Genomic DNA, 16,467 nt, shown 5'->3' with positions numbered 1-16,467 from the left:
TCCTTTTTAAAAGGATTTTTCTCTAATACTGATTCTTCTAAAGCACAAAAACGTCTATACAAAAGAGGAAGTGAATTAATATGCATTCATTTTCCCCACAAATATTTGCTGAATGAATTTAGTAAATTTCAGTTAACTGACCTCTCACTGTTGCATACAACCAGTGACTCCAGAGCCACTAGAAACTAATAACATCCCAACATTTCATAATTCCTCTTCTCAAATGAGCTTTCTTGATATTTTAATGAGTCAAGAATCATTTTAGTGAATCCCATTTCTAGTGCCAGTTGTGTTGATACCCAAGACCATCCCTAGGTACAATGATTTGCCGGATTACTCACCAGACTCAGTCATTATCATGACATTATAGCAAAGGGATGCAAAGGAAGACTCTCGGTGGAGTTATACAGGACATGTTTAATTACTCCAACTGTGAATCGTGACAACACATGTGCAGTGTTGTCTACAAGGGAAACTCATTAGAGATTCAGTACCCAGGCTGCTCTCACAGACACCCCATGCCTACAGTGTACCCCAAACTCATATCCCAGAAAGAAAGCAGGTGTTTGGCATAAACCGCATTGTACAATTTGGACACAGTGAGCCACTCTTCAGCTCTGGGATTATTGAGAACCCTGGCAAGTTCCCAGATGCCAGCCTGAATTAACCTTGTAAACAGGCCTTTCTAAAGATAGACATCTCAGCCCTGCTTTGTTAACTCCTTTCTGCATGCCTTGTAAGACTTAATATACAGTAAGTTTAGGAATGCTTGAGGTCTCACTTTCTGGGAGTTTAAAGAGAACAAGACTCTAACTCAAAACTTTGTGTCATTTTGTCTTATCTGTAACTGACCATTACTGAAATTTGACCCATTCCCACTCAGTAGAGTATCTGGTATAAGAGTTCCAGTGGGTTTGTTTCACTGCAATAGCTGGGAATCAAACTTTGTGTTTTCAAAAACTCTCATATCCCAGTTTCCTCCTGGAACTGAGCCGAACCTGGGTGTCTTCACACAGAAACAAACAAAAAACAGTGAAACCAGGTTCAAGAAAACTTGTGCTTAGCAGAATGTTCTTTCTTTCATATTAAAGTTCTAACTGGAATTTTAAAAAACAAGGACCATGTCTCCCTACTGCCCTCAGCTGGTATAGCAATAAATTGCTCTATCAAAATAATTTTCCCCAATCCATGCTTACTTGAAATCCAAAGCAAAAGTATCCAGTAATTTCCTGGTACCTTGAAAGAGATTAGGTTTCCTTCATCAATAGTGAAAGTTTCAGCTGTCTTACCCAATAAGAAATAGCGGATAAAGCTACCCCTGTCTTCATTCTTTAGGAACAGAGAAAAAGACTTGGAAAGATCCAGTTTATTTCTTTAAGGAAGGTGATTGGGTTGGTTAAGTCATGGAAGGAATCCTATGTCACAATGAGTTACCCACTCTTATTTTTAGTCCACAGCACCCTTGTGCCCTTCATTAAATGTGCTGTTCTGGATTTGGAAAGAACTTTCTTGTAACATGAAATTGGTAGGTGGTGGGTTTTCTAGGAAATGAATGCAAAACAACACACCCTGAGTTTCTACTCGAGTTAGTGAGGAGCTAACTGAATAAAAGAAACTGCATTAACACAATGAAATTATATATCAATCACCTTTATTAGTAGTAATTCCTGTCAATTTTCCTTAGAATGTTAATATTTCATTTTTATTATTTTTATATCTAATAAAGCGCCGTTGCACTGCAAAATTAACCATATGCAATAAGTACCCAGGCATGCATTTTGATTTTGTTAATTGTGATGGAAAAGATCACATCATCTCCTTAAGAAAGTATGTAGACCTCCTTGCTTCATTTGGGTTTTCTTTCTAAGAGTTACAAGCAGAGGGCTCATTCAAAGATTGATTCTTTCTCCTTTCACCAGTCGTGCTCGGTATCTCCAAACATCCTGGAAATAATGCCGGATAGAATACGGTTATAGAACTACATTTCAATTTGTCTATTCACTCTATGATAAAACAGTTTTCTTGCATCTATAAATGATTAAACAGGAAAAAAATCTCCATAATAACCCTATCAGTTAGTAAATAAACCATAACCTGCGACTCCAATCATTTTACTTTCCAGTGTCCGAGAGTGTTAAATAAACTAGGACACAGTGTCCCCAAGCTGCCAGCCCTGTTCCATCTGGCACTCTGTGCCTCCGGGTTTCACAACTGGGTGAGTGTTATGTGTGATCATCGCAACGCAGCTTCCTTACTACCCCTTTACACGCTTTCCTCCATATTACTCATCTGCCTCATTTTGAATATTCTACTCCTGGTTAGATCAGAACTGTGACAATGATGTCATGGATGACTGGCTTACTTGGGTTTTTTTCTTTGTCCTAAGACAATTCAGACTTTCTTGTTTGTTTTTGAGCCAACTGTAAGGCATGATGGAAAGATTTTGGAATTTGACCTGACGCTGAATCTGCTATTTACATAAGTTAGGCCAAGCCTCCACAATCTTTTCTCACTAAGAGCATGGAGCTATAATGACTACTTCATTGGGTTTTGGTAGAAAAAAAAAATAAGAAAAGTAATATCGGAAGTACTTTTGTGCCTTGCAAAAAACTACACAGCAGAAGTGAGCATTGCTATCCTAAATAAAGCTGATAAACTGCAACTTACATAGTAACTAAAATAAACAGAATCATGACAAACCTCAAACATAATGTATACCTTTTTTTTCTGCCTTAAAATTCAGGGTTGTGGACAGAAGCCCCAGATGACAGAATATTTTAGCTACGTAAAGCTTTTAAGTATTGAGCAAAGGGAAAGGACAGGACTCTCTAGGATGTGCAAATGTAAAATCGGAGCATTTTCAGATGTGGGTACGCTAATATGTTCTAAAGGGGAAAGGGATAAAGAGCAGATCGAGATTCTTGTGCTCAGAAGGTGTTTCAGAAATTGAGTCCTAATAAAAGCTAAAGGAGTTTGCCAACACTAGACCTCCCCCACAAGAAAAACTGAAAGGAGCTCCTCTCTAAATCACAGTAAAGAAGGTCCACACAGGAAAAAACCTGAACAAAGAAATAAACAACCTTTCAGAAAACTAAGACAAAATGGGAGATGCAGACCCTCATATATCAATAATCATCTTTAATGTAAATAGGTGAACTCAGCAAACAAAAGACAGGTGTGGCTGGATTAAAAAGTAAAATCCAACTATATGTTGTTCCAAAGGTTGCTTTTAACCTTCGCCTCCCTCCTTTAAATTCCTTTCCTGCCTGTCCTGCCTGGGAACAGGTCAGCCTGCATGCCACAGGGCACGGAGACAGAGAAGCAGAGCTCTCACATGCCCCACTCTGGGGAAAAAAGTCCAAACTCAAATTCCACTGTTGTTTCTAGTGGGTGTCAGCAGTGCTTCCAAAATGAACTCTAAACCAAGCCCTTCATGTTTTCAAATTAAATAAAGTATGAGATTTACTAAAACCTGATGAAAAGGAAAAAATGAGATCTCTGGGGCCTCCCTGGTGGCACAAGGGGTTAAGACGCAACCTATGAAGCTAACCGTAGCCACTGCAGCACAAGTTCAATCCCTGGCCAGGGAGCTACCCACATGGTGCAGCAGACCTCTCCTGACTCGCCCACTGCTCCCCTCAGCAATGTACCTCAGTCAGTCCGCCTGTTCTGTTCCCCACTCTGTCTCTGGTAGATCCTCTCAGCACCCCCACTCCCGTACCTCTGGCCTGTACCCCTGCTCTTGTAAGCATAAAAATAAATCTTAAAAAAAATTTTTTTTTTAAATGAAATCTTGACCTTGTCATTTCATACAAACGTACCTTCAGGTCAATGTCTCCTTTAGCACCATAAAATTTATCCGCCATGTTTACAATTTCCTTTTCAATGTTTTCTTGACTGGTGCCTTTCACATCGATGTACTCGCAACTAGCACCAGCAAAATGACAGGAAATTGCCTGCAAAGTGAACCAATTAATATGAGAAAAAATACCCCATTAAAAAAATAACACCAACCAATCAAGGAGTCTTCTTTTAGAAAGTCAGTTATTTCACTGAGCATTTTTCTACATTGAAAGCTGTTCACTGTATCTTAAACCAGTCTCTACGGATCTCTTCTCTCAGTTAAAGGGTAATGGAGAAATTACAAGAGATTTTTAGCTTGCTGTGATATTAATCTTCAGAAGGCACATAGGGGGCCAGGAACAAAATAACACAAAGGTCTTTTACTTTTTGTCATTTGATGTTTCTAATGAGTGTATATCCCCAAATTCTACAAAGGAGTGCATTCCATATTTATTCACCATCTTAGTCATAGACATTAGCTACCTAATTGAATTTGTGGTAGGTGGTTATTTCAATGCCAACAAATTAGGGAAAGCCACTGAAAGTACCTTGTGAAGTAAAATACTGTGCCCATAACTCCTCTCTACTCAAAAAGACAATGAAAAAGTTCTGTATCATTTACAGATAGTATCCATGTGAGGGCAAAGCTGATATAGTTCTCCCCATTCTTGAAAAAATTATAAACAAATCTAAACAGCAAGGCAGTCATTAAAAATTCATTTTCCACTTTCATCACAAGTCAGTTATCTTAAGATCAGCACACCTGTCAGAAGGAGTTCCTGCTTTGCCCAAAACATCAAATTTCTAGGCAGTAGAGTCACTGCCCATGCCATGCCAAGCCACATGGGAGGCTGAGGCAAAAGGGCCAATGTGCACTTCTGTGTACATGTTCTATGTGTTTCTTCCAGTTTATTGAGCTATAGCTGACATACAGCATTCTATTTGTTTAGGGAATATAACATAATGATTTGACAAATGTGTATTTTGTAAAATGATCACCAGAATAAGTTTAATTAGCAATCCATCCAGTTAGGATTTTTTTCCTCATAATGAGAACTTTCAAGATCTACTTTCCTAGTGACTTTCAAATCCACTATAGAGTACCACTCACTACAGCCACTAGGCCGGATACTACATTCCCAGGCCTTATTTATCTTAGAACTAGAAATTTGTACTTCTGGGTCCATCTTCACCTCTTCCATGCCCCACCTCTGGCAACAGTCATTCTGTTCTCTGTATTTATGAGATCTCTTAAGATTCCACATACAAGTTTGACTATACACAGAGTGCTTATGCTCTGTCTTAGTTCCCTTAGCATAATACTCTCAAGATCCATCCATGTTGTTGCAAATGAAAAAGAAGGATTTCCTTTTTAAGGCTAAATAATATTCTTCTCTGTGTGTGTGTATGTGTATTCTCTGATTTCTCACAAACACAATACCATTAGGTTTCAGATAATATTAGATAAGTAAGAAATCTGAGAATCTGTGAGAAATCTTGTCAGTTTTTAATATGAGCAATGAAATAATTAAAATACTCAGAAGTTAAGGGGGTAAGAAAAACAAGGCTGCCTGCTAAATCCAATTTCTGGGCAGCCTCTGTTTTATGTCAATATCTTCCCAATAGTAATGATAATATAAACTTTTCTCTTATATATGGTTACTATGAGCTAAGTAAAATTTAAATTTAATTATTTCAGTGTTATCAGCCTTAGTTTAGCCTTCGAAAGCACAGGCTTTCAGCTACAAAGAAAACAATTGCTCCAAAGCAACCCCATGAATATTCCTGATTCAGTTTCAATAGGGTTGGGAGCCTGAGGTCAAGTGGCTTCTGACAGATAAGAGGCAAAAAACAAGGCATATAAATTTCTTAGTGAATAAACCAGACTAAAGTCCAGATTAGTCTGGACTTAGTTTTCAGGGCCTCCCTGGTGGCCTAGTAAGTCTCAGTACTACCACCGAAAGGCCTGATTTCAATCCCCAGACAGGGAGCTAACCCACATGGTGTAGCAGACCTCTCCTGTCTCACCTGCTGCTCCCCTTAGCAGTGTTTCAGTAGAATTGCTTGTTCTGCTCCCCACTCTGTCTCTGATTAGTCCTCTCACCCCACCACCTCTGGCCTATACACAGTTCTTATATATAAAAATAAAATCTTTAAAAATAAATATTTTCAGCGTTAATATATATTGACATTTTGGTATACAACCCACTCATTTCTGAAAAGTGTTCAATGATCATGAGTACCTTCCGGAACCCCTGAGTCTTGTTTCGACCAGACCCATGGATGAGCAAAGGATGAAAGAAAACAGTGTCCCCCTTCTGCATCTCCAGGTGCACTCTGTTGTTGTTTTCATCATAGTCTTGGATCCCATGGAACATGATGTTAACTCCCCCCTAGAACACATAAGAGACACCCCGTCTGTATTTGAGGAAGCCAATAATTAAATAAAAACTATCAATGCATCAAGAAAATCACAGATTCTATATGGTCTTCCAGTAGAAAGAAATATATAGATTCTTAAAAGAAATATATAAAAAATCAAGTATTTGGTATTTGAAAAGTTACATGCTGATATTAAAATCATAGATATTTTCTGACCAAATGAAAAATGTGGAATTTTCATCTACCTTTCATTACTGAATTATATATAAAAATCTAGATCAACTTTGCATTTTGCAAGTCAGAGGGAAGATCTGCTTTTCAGTCTGAACTAGTAATTCTTTTCAACATGATACTTTTCTCACTAGAACTTTGTATAAATTATTCTTCTATTACTCAAGAGTATCACTGAGAAGCTAACTGTTCTCCCAAAAGAGGGAAGACAACAATCTCTACTCTTTTCTGAGCTCAAAACTACTCATGTCATGTCCAGAATAAAAAACAACAGTAAATTAAAACACTGTTTTTTCTTAGTAACTACTGCCATTGCTTTAGGTAATGTTTTTATCTAAGTTATGTCTTCAGTTAAGAAATTCTTGGATGTTTACATAAGAACAGAACCTCAAGGTATTCATTGCACATTTTTAGTATAAAGAAGACTGAGCTCTTCCCGTAGTGGCCTTAGTGATCTCTGAAAACGGTTGGCTACTCACTTGACCCAGAAAACACTACAAAGTCATGCAAATCAAGGGGCTCAAATTTTACTGTTCATCTTAAGAACACTTGTGAAACAGCCCAGGCCATCAAGAGTATGCATATCCGAAAAGCTACCACTTATCTGAAGAATGTCCCTCTACAGAAGCAGCATGTGCCACTCCACCATTACCACAGTGGAGCTAGTAGGTGTGCCCAGGCCAAACGGGGGCAGTGGTTGCCTACAGCAGGCAGGGACAGGGGGCAGCCTTGTTTGTGGTGGCCGAGGTATCATTATGTGTAAAAAATTACCAAAACTGTACACTCAAAATATATGGTTTATTATATGTCAATTCTACCTTGATAAAACTCAAAAAATAAAAGTTCTTACAAGAACTTCCCAAAAAAAATTCCCAGTCCCATCAAATAAATGCTGACTCATTATTATAACAAGCAAGGTTCTTTCTGATCTTATTCTAGTACACCTTTTCAGGCTCATCTCCCACTGCTGCTCCCCAAATGCACCCCCACTTTTCAATCAGGTTCATGGTTATCTTAACCCAAGGCCTCTCTGCCAGCCTCCTTTCTATGGAACAGTCTACGCTACCCTTCAAGGCTCAGCTTAAACAGTGTCCTCAGAGCCTCTATAAGCCTCTCCACCTGGAAGGTGACACCGTTCCCACTTGCCCTCACCCTTTACTCCAATAACCATTGCTAGGGTACTGTCACGTGTTTCTGGTGTTGACATGTTCATGTCTTCCCTCTGGAACCAGGCTTTACAATCTTAGGCCCTACACAGCATCTATCAAAGTTCCTCCTATTGGCTTCCAAACACTTGTTGAAAGAACGAAAGTGATTATTTTATCTGACATCCTTGAATTTTTCATGATATTAATTTCAAATCCTAGAACAACATTTTGCTAAGAAAGGAAGTGGCCTCTTTCTTGGGTAAAGGTAAAAGAAATTCTGCTCAAGAGCCAGCTTCTAGGCAGACCTACCTCCCATTGGGGATAATCGTGAGGCTTCAGGGAGCCTTTGTGTGTGCCTGGGAGCACGACCAGACAGCCATTGCCCCGGTGGATATGCTCCATGGCAGTCCAAGCGCAGACAATGTTATCACTGGGCCTGAAGGGAAAATAGTGCAGATCCTGGTGCAGGGGATGCCGGGATGTCTTCTTGCCTGAAACAGAACCTGCTGTTAAGACACTCGAGTCTCAGAATTCTCCTCTCTGCTTCAAAAGCCAGAGCAAAGCCAAACAATGAAACTACACTACAGAAAAATCAGCCTTGAAAGAGAGCACCAAATTGGAAAATCAAATCAACATGGTGATTCTGGATCCTCTACTTTTGTCCTGGGTTTCTGATAGCAGAGTACATACAACACTATTTTCTAGCAAGCTATACATATGTCAACATCTCTACTGTGCTTTATTCTTCTGTAACTCTGGTTGGGTTTTTTTTTTAATACAATAGCTGGGGTATAGGCCAGAGGCGCAGGACAGGGAGAGGATTCGCCAGAGACAGAGCAGGGAGCAGAATAGGCAGATGGACTGAAAGCTGAGGGGAGCAGCAAGTGAGACAGGAGAGGTCTGCCGCACCATGTGGGTATCTCCCCGGTCAGCCAGGAATCAAACCCGCACTGCAGAGGCTATGGACAGCTCCACAGTGCTGCGCTCAACCCACTGCGCCACCAGGGAGGCCCCTGTAACTCTGGTTTTGATACAGACAATAGTAATCCAAAAAAAAATTGGCTTAATTAAATTGAAGAGAGTGGTCATATTTCAGGTTCTAGCCTTCTACGTGGCTGCTTAAAAAAGATAGCCCTCAAAGAGGTTTCCCATCAAACTTAGGACTTTGGTGCATAATCAGACCCAGGACCACATTTCCATTCTCCCAGGGCTTTGCTTTCTGAACTTGGTTGCCGGGAGCCACCTGACCTCTCCAAGCAGGACATGCAAGGGAGCAAGAGTTGGTGTTAAAACAACGGGCCAATCACATAACTTCTCCCAGCCCCTGGGAGGCAGAAAGAAATTGAAAAGGATAGAGTTTTTTTAATGGCTGATTTGCTTCTGCTGGTCTAGCTGAGTTTCTCAGCGTGGCCCAAGAGCCACCTGCATTAGCATCTCTGAGACTGGTTAAGAAGATGTAGACCCCTGGGTTCTGTCTTCCAAACCAATCTCTCTGGGGGTCTTAGAAAAGACATTTTTGCAAGCACAGGAAATTTTAAAAACATCTGCAATATGTTATTTATAAGAATAGTTTTTTTTTTTTTATAGAGGCATGTTTTATTTGTTTATTTTTGTTTATACATGCACTGGGTACAGTCGGAAGCAGAGCAGGCAGAAGGACCGAAGTACACTGTTGAGGGGAGCAGCAGGCGGCAGGAGAGGTCTGCGCGCCATGTGGGACCCTCCTCCGGTGGCCAGGGAGCAGCCGGGGATCGAACCGGCGCCGCAGAGACCGTGGGCAGCTTCGCAACCCAGTGCTCAACCACTGCGCCACTGGGGAGGCCCTAAGAATAGTTTTAATTTTGTTTGTAGTAATAATGTCTTATGTCAGGAAGGCAGAATCTACAGTATTTCCGGTGAGGCTATTTAGCAAAGTTTAGAGAGGTTGAATAACTGAGTTGTTGGCATGGGAACCTCTATTTCATGAACTGCATTTTTGAGAAACCAGTTGTACAAAACTTCAGCACAAACCAAACAATTACCTTCTGCAATCACTATTATACTTCAATGGTGTTATAATGCAGGCAGTTTAAGACAAATAAAAGAATACATATTCCCTCATGTAAAGGTTAGCAGTTACATACACACAGCTAAGGTTAGAACATCAACCTTAGGTGCTTTAATTGAACAGCTTTTTTTTTTTTTTTTTTTTTTTTGCTTCTCCTTAACAATTAAGGTCTCTTTACCAGAATCTGGAGGTTTATTTATCAGCATTGTATGCATGGCCATTATATTGGGTCCAGTAAAGCACTCCACATATTTCAGGATCTGAGGGAAAGGAGAGAGAAGTTCATAGGAAATTAAATGCACAAGCAAGCAACACAAAATTCAAGTATCTACACAAGAAGCAAGGTAGCAATCATTTAAAAAAACAATGGCATTTCACAACACTGCACATACAGCATGGGAAGGTGAGCAATGGAAAACATTAGCAATTTATAACACTCTGAATTGAGTAAGTTTTTTTGGAACCAGTTGGACTAACCACCTTCCCTACAAGTAAGAGAGGAATTTCTATGAAATATCAACCTGGGAAGCACAGAAATACATGTCTGTCAAGTAACACAGTCAGTGGTTGCCCAATGAGAAGGCAGCTGCCTCTTCCTAAGAGACCAATTGGTCCTAACAAGCTTGTAGCTGCCACTAGAAGCCCAGAGGAAGGTAGAGCAGAGTGGCTCAGGGAGCACTTCCCAATCAGCGGAGCCATTCACTCCACAACCCTGTACTGAGGTCTGTGAACCAGGCAGAAGGACAGGAAATGGGCACACAAGGTTAAGCAGGTCTCTGCTCCCTCACCCTGGAGTTCATTGTTTTGCAAGAAGGAAGATGTTATAAACAATGATGCAGACGATTGTGGTGGAGAAGCGTGCTATGCAGAATGAACTGCAATGACAGCAGGTGACACGGAGGGTAAATTAATCATGGAAGGCTTACACTTGCGAGAGGCTTCAGACATCAGCCCATTTAAGCTTTACAAAAATCCCTTAAAATTAATGTCCCTATTAACTAATAATCCTATCAATGAATGCCCCACATGAATAAGCCCGAGACTAATAAATTGCCCGAGCTGGCAGAGCCAGTTAAATGAAAAGGATGGTATTCAAACTCCAATCCTGACAGCAAAATATGAAGCACTTCCTACTGCCATCTCAACACTTGGTCTCGTTTATAAGAGACACTTGAAATGTTAACAAAAATCATAGGAGTCAGCCTGTCACTTTTTGGCATTCACTGATATTTTCTAAATCTCAGTCATCCAGAGCCACACTTTGCACTGCTATTTAGCTTAAAATTTCCCTACATTAAATTAACTCCTTTTGTTAATTTAATTTTATCTTGATCAATAATTTTCCTGAAATTATGAGTCTGATGTGCTGGTTAATGTTCCCAATACACATTAAAACAAATACTTAACTATTGAAATAATGCACACCTTCCCCAAATCATTGCATGAACAGCCAAAAGCAGGGCTCACACCTTAGAGATACAGGACATCTGGAAGTCCTGCTGGTGCTGCAGCCACCACGAGGTGCCACCTACACACCACCCATCCTATGATAGGACTTGGTTTGGAAGAACAGAAGGTCCAAAAGGACCATCTGATCCCCAACTCAAAGGGCAGGACATCACAGGGGCTTACCCGTGCAATCAAATACTCTAACAGCACATGGGTTTATCATTTCTAAGTACTGTATGCAAAGTCCCCTTTAAAATTATCCTACATATGGTTCACACACTACAGTACATTTGTGCAATGAAATATTTTGCAGTAGCTTAAAAGATATGAAAGGGATCCACCAATGCTGATGTTAAAACTCTACTGTAAGTGGGAAAAACAAGGTTACAACCAGTTATTCCCATGTTACACAGAAGGTGGGGGATAGACAAATATGCTTGCAGATACATGAAATCTAGATGAATACAAAAAGAACAGTGAGCAGCACTGGGGATGGAAGGAGACTTTACTTTTCATGGTATGCCCTTCAGCACTAATTAGGTATCTTCTATACATGAGCTACTCATAAAAAATATTTTTTTAAAAAACTAGTTCAACATTAAAGACAAATTCACACCTCTGCTGACAACAGCTTTACAACAAAGAGCCTTAGCAATTTCACCCGTTGATACACCAGCATGGAGTGTGAGAAAGGCTCTCAGTACAGAATTCCAACCAAAGATAATTAGAGATCTCTAGAGCAGGTTTCTCAATCTCGGTGTCACTGACATTTGGGGTTGCGTAATTCTTTGTTTGGGGGAGGGGTTATTCTGTGCATCACAGGATCCGGAGGCCCCATAGGCAGCATCCCTGGGCTCTATTCACTAGGAACCAGTAGCACTCCATCCCCTGACTGGACAATCAACTGTGTCCCCAGACATGGCCAAAGGTGCACCCGAGAACCACTGCTCGGGGCCATCAGAGGAAAGGCTAGATAAAGTAAAAGCAACACATCTGCTTTTGAGGCAGGCATCAGCATGGACTACATTCACTTAAAGGGCAAGCAAACACAGGAAGGTGTGGGACCTGAGGTAGGGTGCAGTATCTGAAAAGTTCCTGGTCTTCCTGGAAATCCTGCACCTTGGTGACCACTCTTTCGTTTGGAACAAACTCTGACTTTGCAATGGTCACATCTCTCATCACCATCAATCCACGTGGCTTCACCTCCTTTCTGCAAATTTTTTCAAACTCATTCCTGGAAAATTAAATCGACAAATGATGTCATTACTGCTGGCTCCAAGCACCTGCCTGGCCCTGTTGGAAGATCTGGGGGAGTGGGAGGAGAGCTTCTCTGCACTAAGTTGCCCTCCAGCCTCACGCTGAATTGTTCTGATGAGGGGGGAGCAAGGATAACCATCTAAGAATCCAGTTCTTAGAGCAATGAGGCTGGAATTCACTTCCAGAAGTCAAATATGCCTTAACTGAACAGACCAGTGGGAAAATATTTGTGGTTTGGTTACATCTGAATAATAATAGCAGACTATTCTGTAGTTCTTACCCTGCCAGGCCCTGTTTGAAGCACACTCTCTATTTTACCTTATTTAGTCCTAATGACTCGTCATCTTCATCTTACAGATGAGGCATGGGAAGGGTCAGTAAGCTGCCCCAGAACAGACAATGCTAAGCGCTGGTGCCAAGACTCCTGAGCTCAGACGCCCGACCACTTCTAACAAGCCAAGTCACTGGAAAGTATCTGAACGTGCGCAATCGAGCTCATATTCCCAATCCATAAATATAACACCTAATTCTGTAGAATAACAGTTTACTGTACCTAAAACGTTCAATGTCAGCATCAGAGACTAGATTTTTAATGACAAGAAAGCCATTTTCTTCGTAAAATCTTCTCTGTTCCAGGCTTAGAACATTATTATCCTTAGTAAATCTAAAGGAGAAAGCAAAATCACAAATAAGCCATATTTAAAAATTACAACCTAGTAAATGTATCAACAGCCTGAGAAATGTTCATATGCTTCCACCCATTTCTGTTTCTAAGACTTTAAGGAAGAAATAATCTGAAGAAAAGTTTTAAAGCTTTAAATCCAAAGCATTAACATTATCACCCAAAAGTGGAAGAACAGTTAATTATATTACACCCATACAACAGGATAGGCTCAGGCATTAACAATGAACAGCATATAAAGGCTTAGGCAATGCTTATTATAAATAAAATATTCATTACAAAATGACTACAGTTATGTAAAAGCAAAACTATGTTAAAAAAAAAGACTGCAAAGAATACAAGCAAAATGAAACTGTTTTTTTTAAAACTCCTATTTCTTTTTTTTTTCTTTTTTTTTCTTTTTTTTTTTTCTTTTTTTTTTTTCTTTTTTTTTTTTCTTTTTTTTTTGTGGGACCCTCACCGACGGCTGGGGCACTGCAGAGGCTGCGGGCAAAACCTCGCAGCCCAGCGCTCTACCCCTGAGCCACCAGGGGAGGCCCACTCCTATTTCTTTCATTACAATTTTTTTCTGTAATGAATATGTAACATCTTTCAGATGGGAAGCAAATTCAATATTTAATATCTCAATAGTTTAGTTTATGCATTCTCAGAAGAAATCAAAGTAATAAATTACAGGTTAGTTTTCTGCATATACACAAACTCAAATCACCCAACCCATCGGTCTAGGTTGGAACTGTGGTTCTGTGAGGGCATCCAGAGGAGGAAAGGAAAATTAAGGTAAATCTAAAATGCTAGCTAATACATAATATAACCAAACTACAGGCTAATTCAATTGAAAGATGCAGGGTTTGAATTTTAAAAACCAGACAGCACTTTCCAGTACTTGTTCCTTCTTCCTAAATTTAAAAATACATATAGGAAATGGAAGTTGGGTCTCTCTGGTGGCACAGGGATTAAGTCTCAGCCCTATCAAGCTATTGCCAGCCCCTGCGGCATGAGTTCTATCCTGGCCAGGTTGCTGACCTCTCCTGTCTCACCTGCTGCTCCCCTCAGCAGTGTATTTCAGTAGATCCACCTGTTCTGCTCTCCACTCTGTCTCCGGTGAATCCTCTTACCCCCCACACCCCTGGCCTGTACCCCAGTTCTTATATGCATAAATAAATAAATCTTTTTAAGAAAAGAAAGAAAATTAAAGTCATGGACTTCAAAAATTTCCACATTTGTACTAGTCAAAACAAATCCTGGAAATGGAGGATTTGTGTAATGAATTCTAATCAGGTAACATGATATACTGTCTTTTTTTATTGTAATTACTACTAGAAAAACTTTTATATATATCATAAAATTAAATCTACTTACTGGAATTGTTGAGGACGAAAACTGGAAGGATGAAGACCCCCTGAAATGGGATGAGCTACCTAAGATGTGAATTAAGGCAAATTAAGGTAAAATTGTGAAGGCAAACTTTTCCAGAAACAATAGCCTACCCTGGCCTGGCTCTGACAAGAAAAGGTTGGCACTAAATAGATACCAAATAGCCTGGTGGCACATACAACACTGGCATTGCTTCATTTCATCTTGGCTGACAAGAGCTGTGTTATCATTCCAACTACGCAGAGCAGGAAACATACATAGGCTTCATGCCAACTTTTACCCATCTGTGACTCATCCAAGGGCACCCAAAATAAAATGACTGAGCCAGAACTCAACCCCCGCTTTTTACTTCATGGCTTTCATCTTTTTTTTTTTTTTAAGGATTTATTTATTTATTTGTTTGTTTGTTTTATTTATACAAGCACTGGGTACAGTCAACAGCTCAGCAGCCATATGCGGCCAGTAGCTACGGTACAGACGTCTGGGTGGGCACATGGTCCTACTCCAGAAAGTTGTACTGGGCAGTGCTGTTCTAGGACACACAGATGAAAAAACTAGGTTTGACCTTGAGACGATTATAACAAGAAGTCACAGGATCAGACCAACTTTGAAGAGAACACACTGAACCCAGAAACTTTAATTCCCCTTCCAGCTACCTCTAGTCCCAGTAGGTTAGTGGTTCTTGAATTTTAACAGAAGCCAGTGATAACAGGGTGCTGACCTCGGCTTTGTTTCCATAGATGTGAGATGGGCCCAAGAATCTGCATTTCTAACAAGTTCCCAGGTGATGTTGTTATGGGGCTGGTCCCAGAACCACAATTTTACCACCTTAGTTTAAAGACCTTAGAGTTTTCATCTCATTCAACCTGTTTCTGCTTTTTCACCAGCGAAATTAAATTACATAGTCACCTGGGTTCCCCTTATCATTGTATGGGCAGGATTTTAAACTTGCAAGGGTCTTGATACAGTACTGTTTAGAAACTCAGGGGAAGAGGCCCACTGAAAGTAAAAGAAACCACTATTCCAATCATCTTAGGAGCGATTTCAGGATCCTGCACGTACAGCAGACCAGAGGGGAGTCAGGTTGCTTACGGCAAAATCCCAGGCAATTTTCTAGTGAACTTTCAAAAGCACATACTGCACGGGAACACCTTAATCCTGGCAGGCAAAAATAATCTATAAAGCAATCTGATTTATGTGTCACGGAATGACAACTTTCTGGATCCCAAACCGGCAGGCAGCACACAATCCCTCCCAGATCCACCTCTGAAGACCCAATCAGGAAGGAGGCAGACATAGGATCTTTTAAAATCAAGTGACTAAATCTTTAAAAATAAACAAATAACTTTAAAAAATCAAGTGAAAAAATGCAAAAGTCCTTTTGCAGGGTCAGCAACCAGGACTCCCTGGGAGAAGGGCCTGGCTGCAGGGCGCTGGCGGAGAGCCTGGGTGAGCTGCCCCCCCTCTTTCCCCGGCCCCGTGACCTACTCTCTGCCCTTGGGGGGGCCAGGGATTGACATTTTGCAGGGCGGAGGTCACGCTGCAGAAAGGACGTGGCAGCTGGGAGCAGTCCCCCCAACCCCAACCAGCCCCCCCCCCCCCGCCGCCGTCACAAACAGGAAAAAGGGCCCCCCAGAGGTGCCGAAAGCTGGAGCAACGCTACCACTGCGGCCCGCGGTCAGGCGCGGGCAGGGCCCCTTGGGGTGCCGGGGGGTGCCCCCTCCTCTCCCGCGCCCCGGTGCCCGGAAGAGTGACCACCAACCGCCCTCGGCCGGCCTCGGAGTAACCAAAAAGCCAGCGCGGCGGGGCCTGGAGCCTGCGGGCCCCCCCTCAGCGGCGGCCGCTGGGGATCGGCCCGGCGCCCCTCCCGGCCCGAACCCCGCGTCGCCCAAAGGATACGACGGCCCCGGCCGAGGGGCGGCCGAGGTGCCCCAGCACGATGCGCAGGCGGTGGGTGCTGCGGGACTCGCCCATGGTCGCAGGGAACAGCGTCGTCGCCCGCCCCGCCCGGCCTCGATCCCACTTAACTCCGCGGGCGGCCCCGCCTCCCGGCG

General features: G+C 41.6%; 1 protein-coding gene across 1 annotated transcript; it reads right to left on the bottom strand.

Annotated features, from left to right (window-relative positions):
• Positions 1-1,889: 1,889 nt before the first annotated feature.
• On the bottom strand, positions 1,890-16,467 carry PHYH (phytanoyl-CoA 2-hydroxylase; the record flags this gene model as incomplete). The annotated part of the gene is made up of 9 exons (XM_084253491.1): positions 16,313-16,467; positions 14,399-14,457; positions 12,911-13,021; positions 12,166-12,334; positions 9,830-9,911; positions 7,914-8,095; positions 6,087-6,236; positions 3,822-3,956; positions 1,890-1,943 (listed from the first exon to the last, which is right to left on the bottom strand). The coding sequence occupies exons 1-9, from the start codon at positions 16,385-16,387 to the stop codon at positions 1,890-1,892; spliced, it is 1,017 nt and encodes a 338-aa protein (XP_084109617.1). The 5' UTR covers positions 16,388-16,467.

This window comes from Talpa europaea (genome assembly GCF_964194135.1).
Source record: "Talpa europaea genome assembly, chromosome: 14".
In the NCBI taxonomy this organism is placed as follows: domain Eukaryota; kingdom Metazoa; phylum Chordata; class Mammalia; order Eulipotyphla; family Talpidae; genus Talpa; species Talpa europaea.
This window is presented reverse-complemented; position numbering and strand designations above follow the sequence as displayed.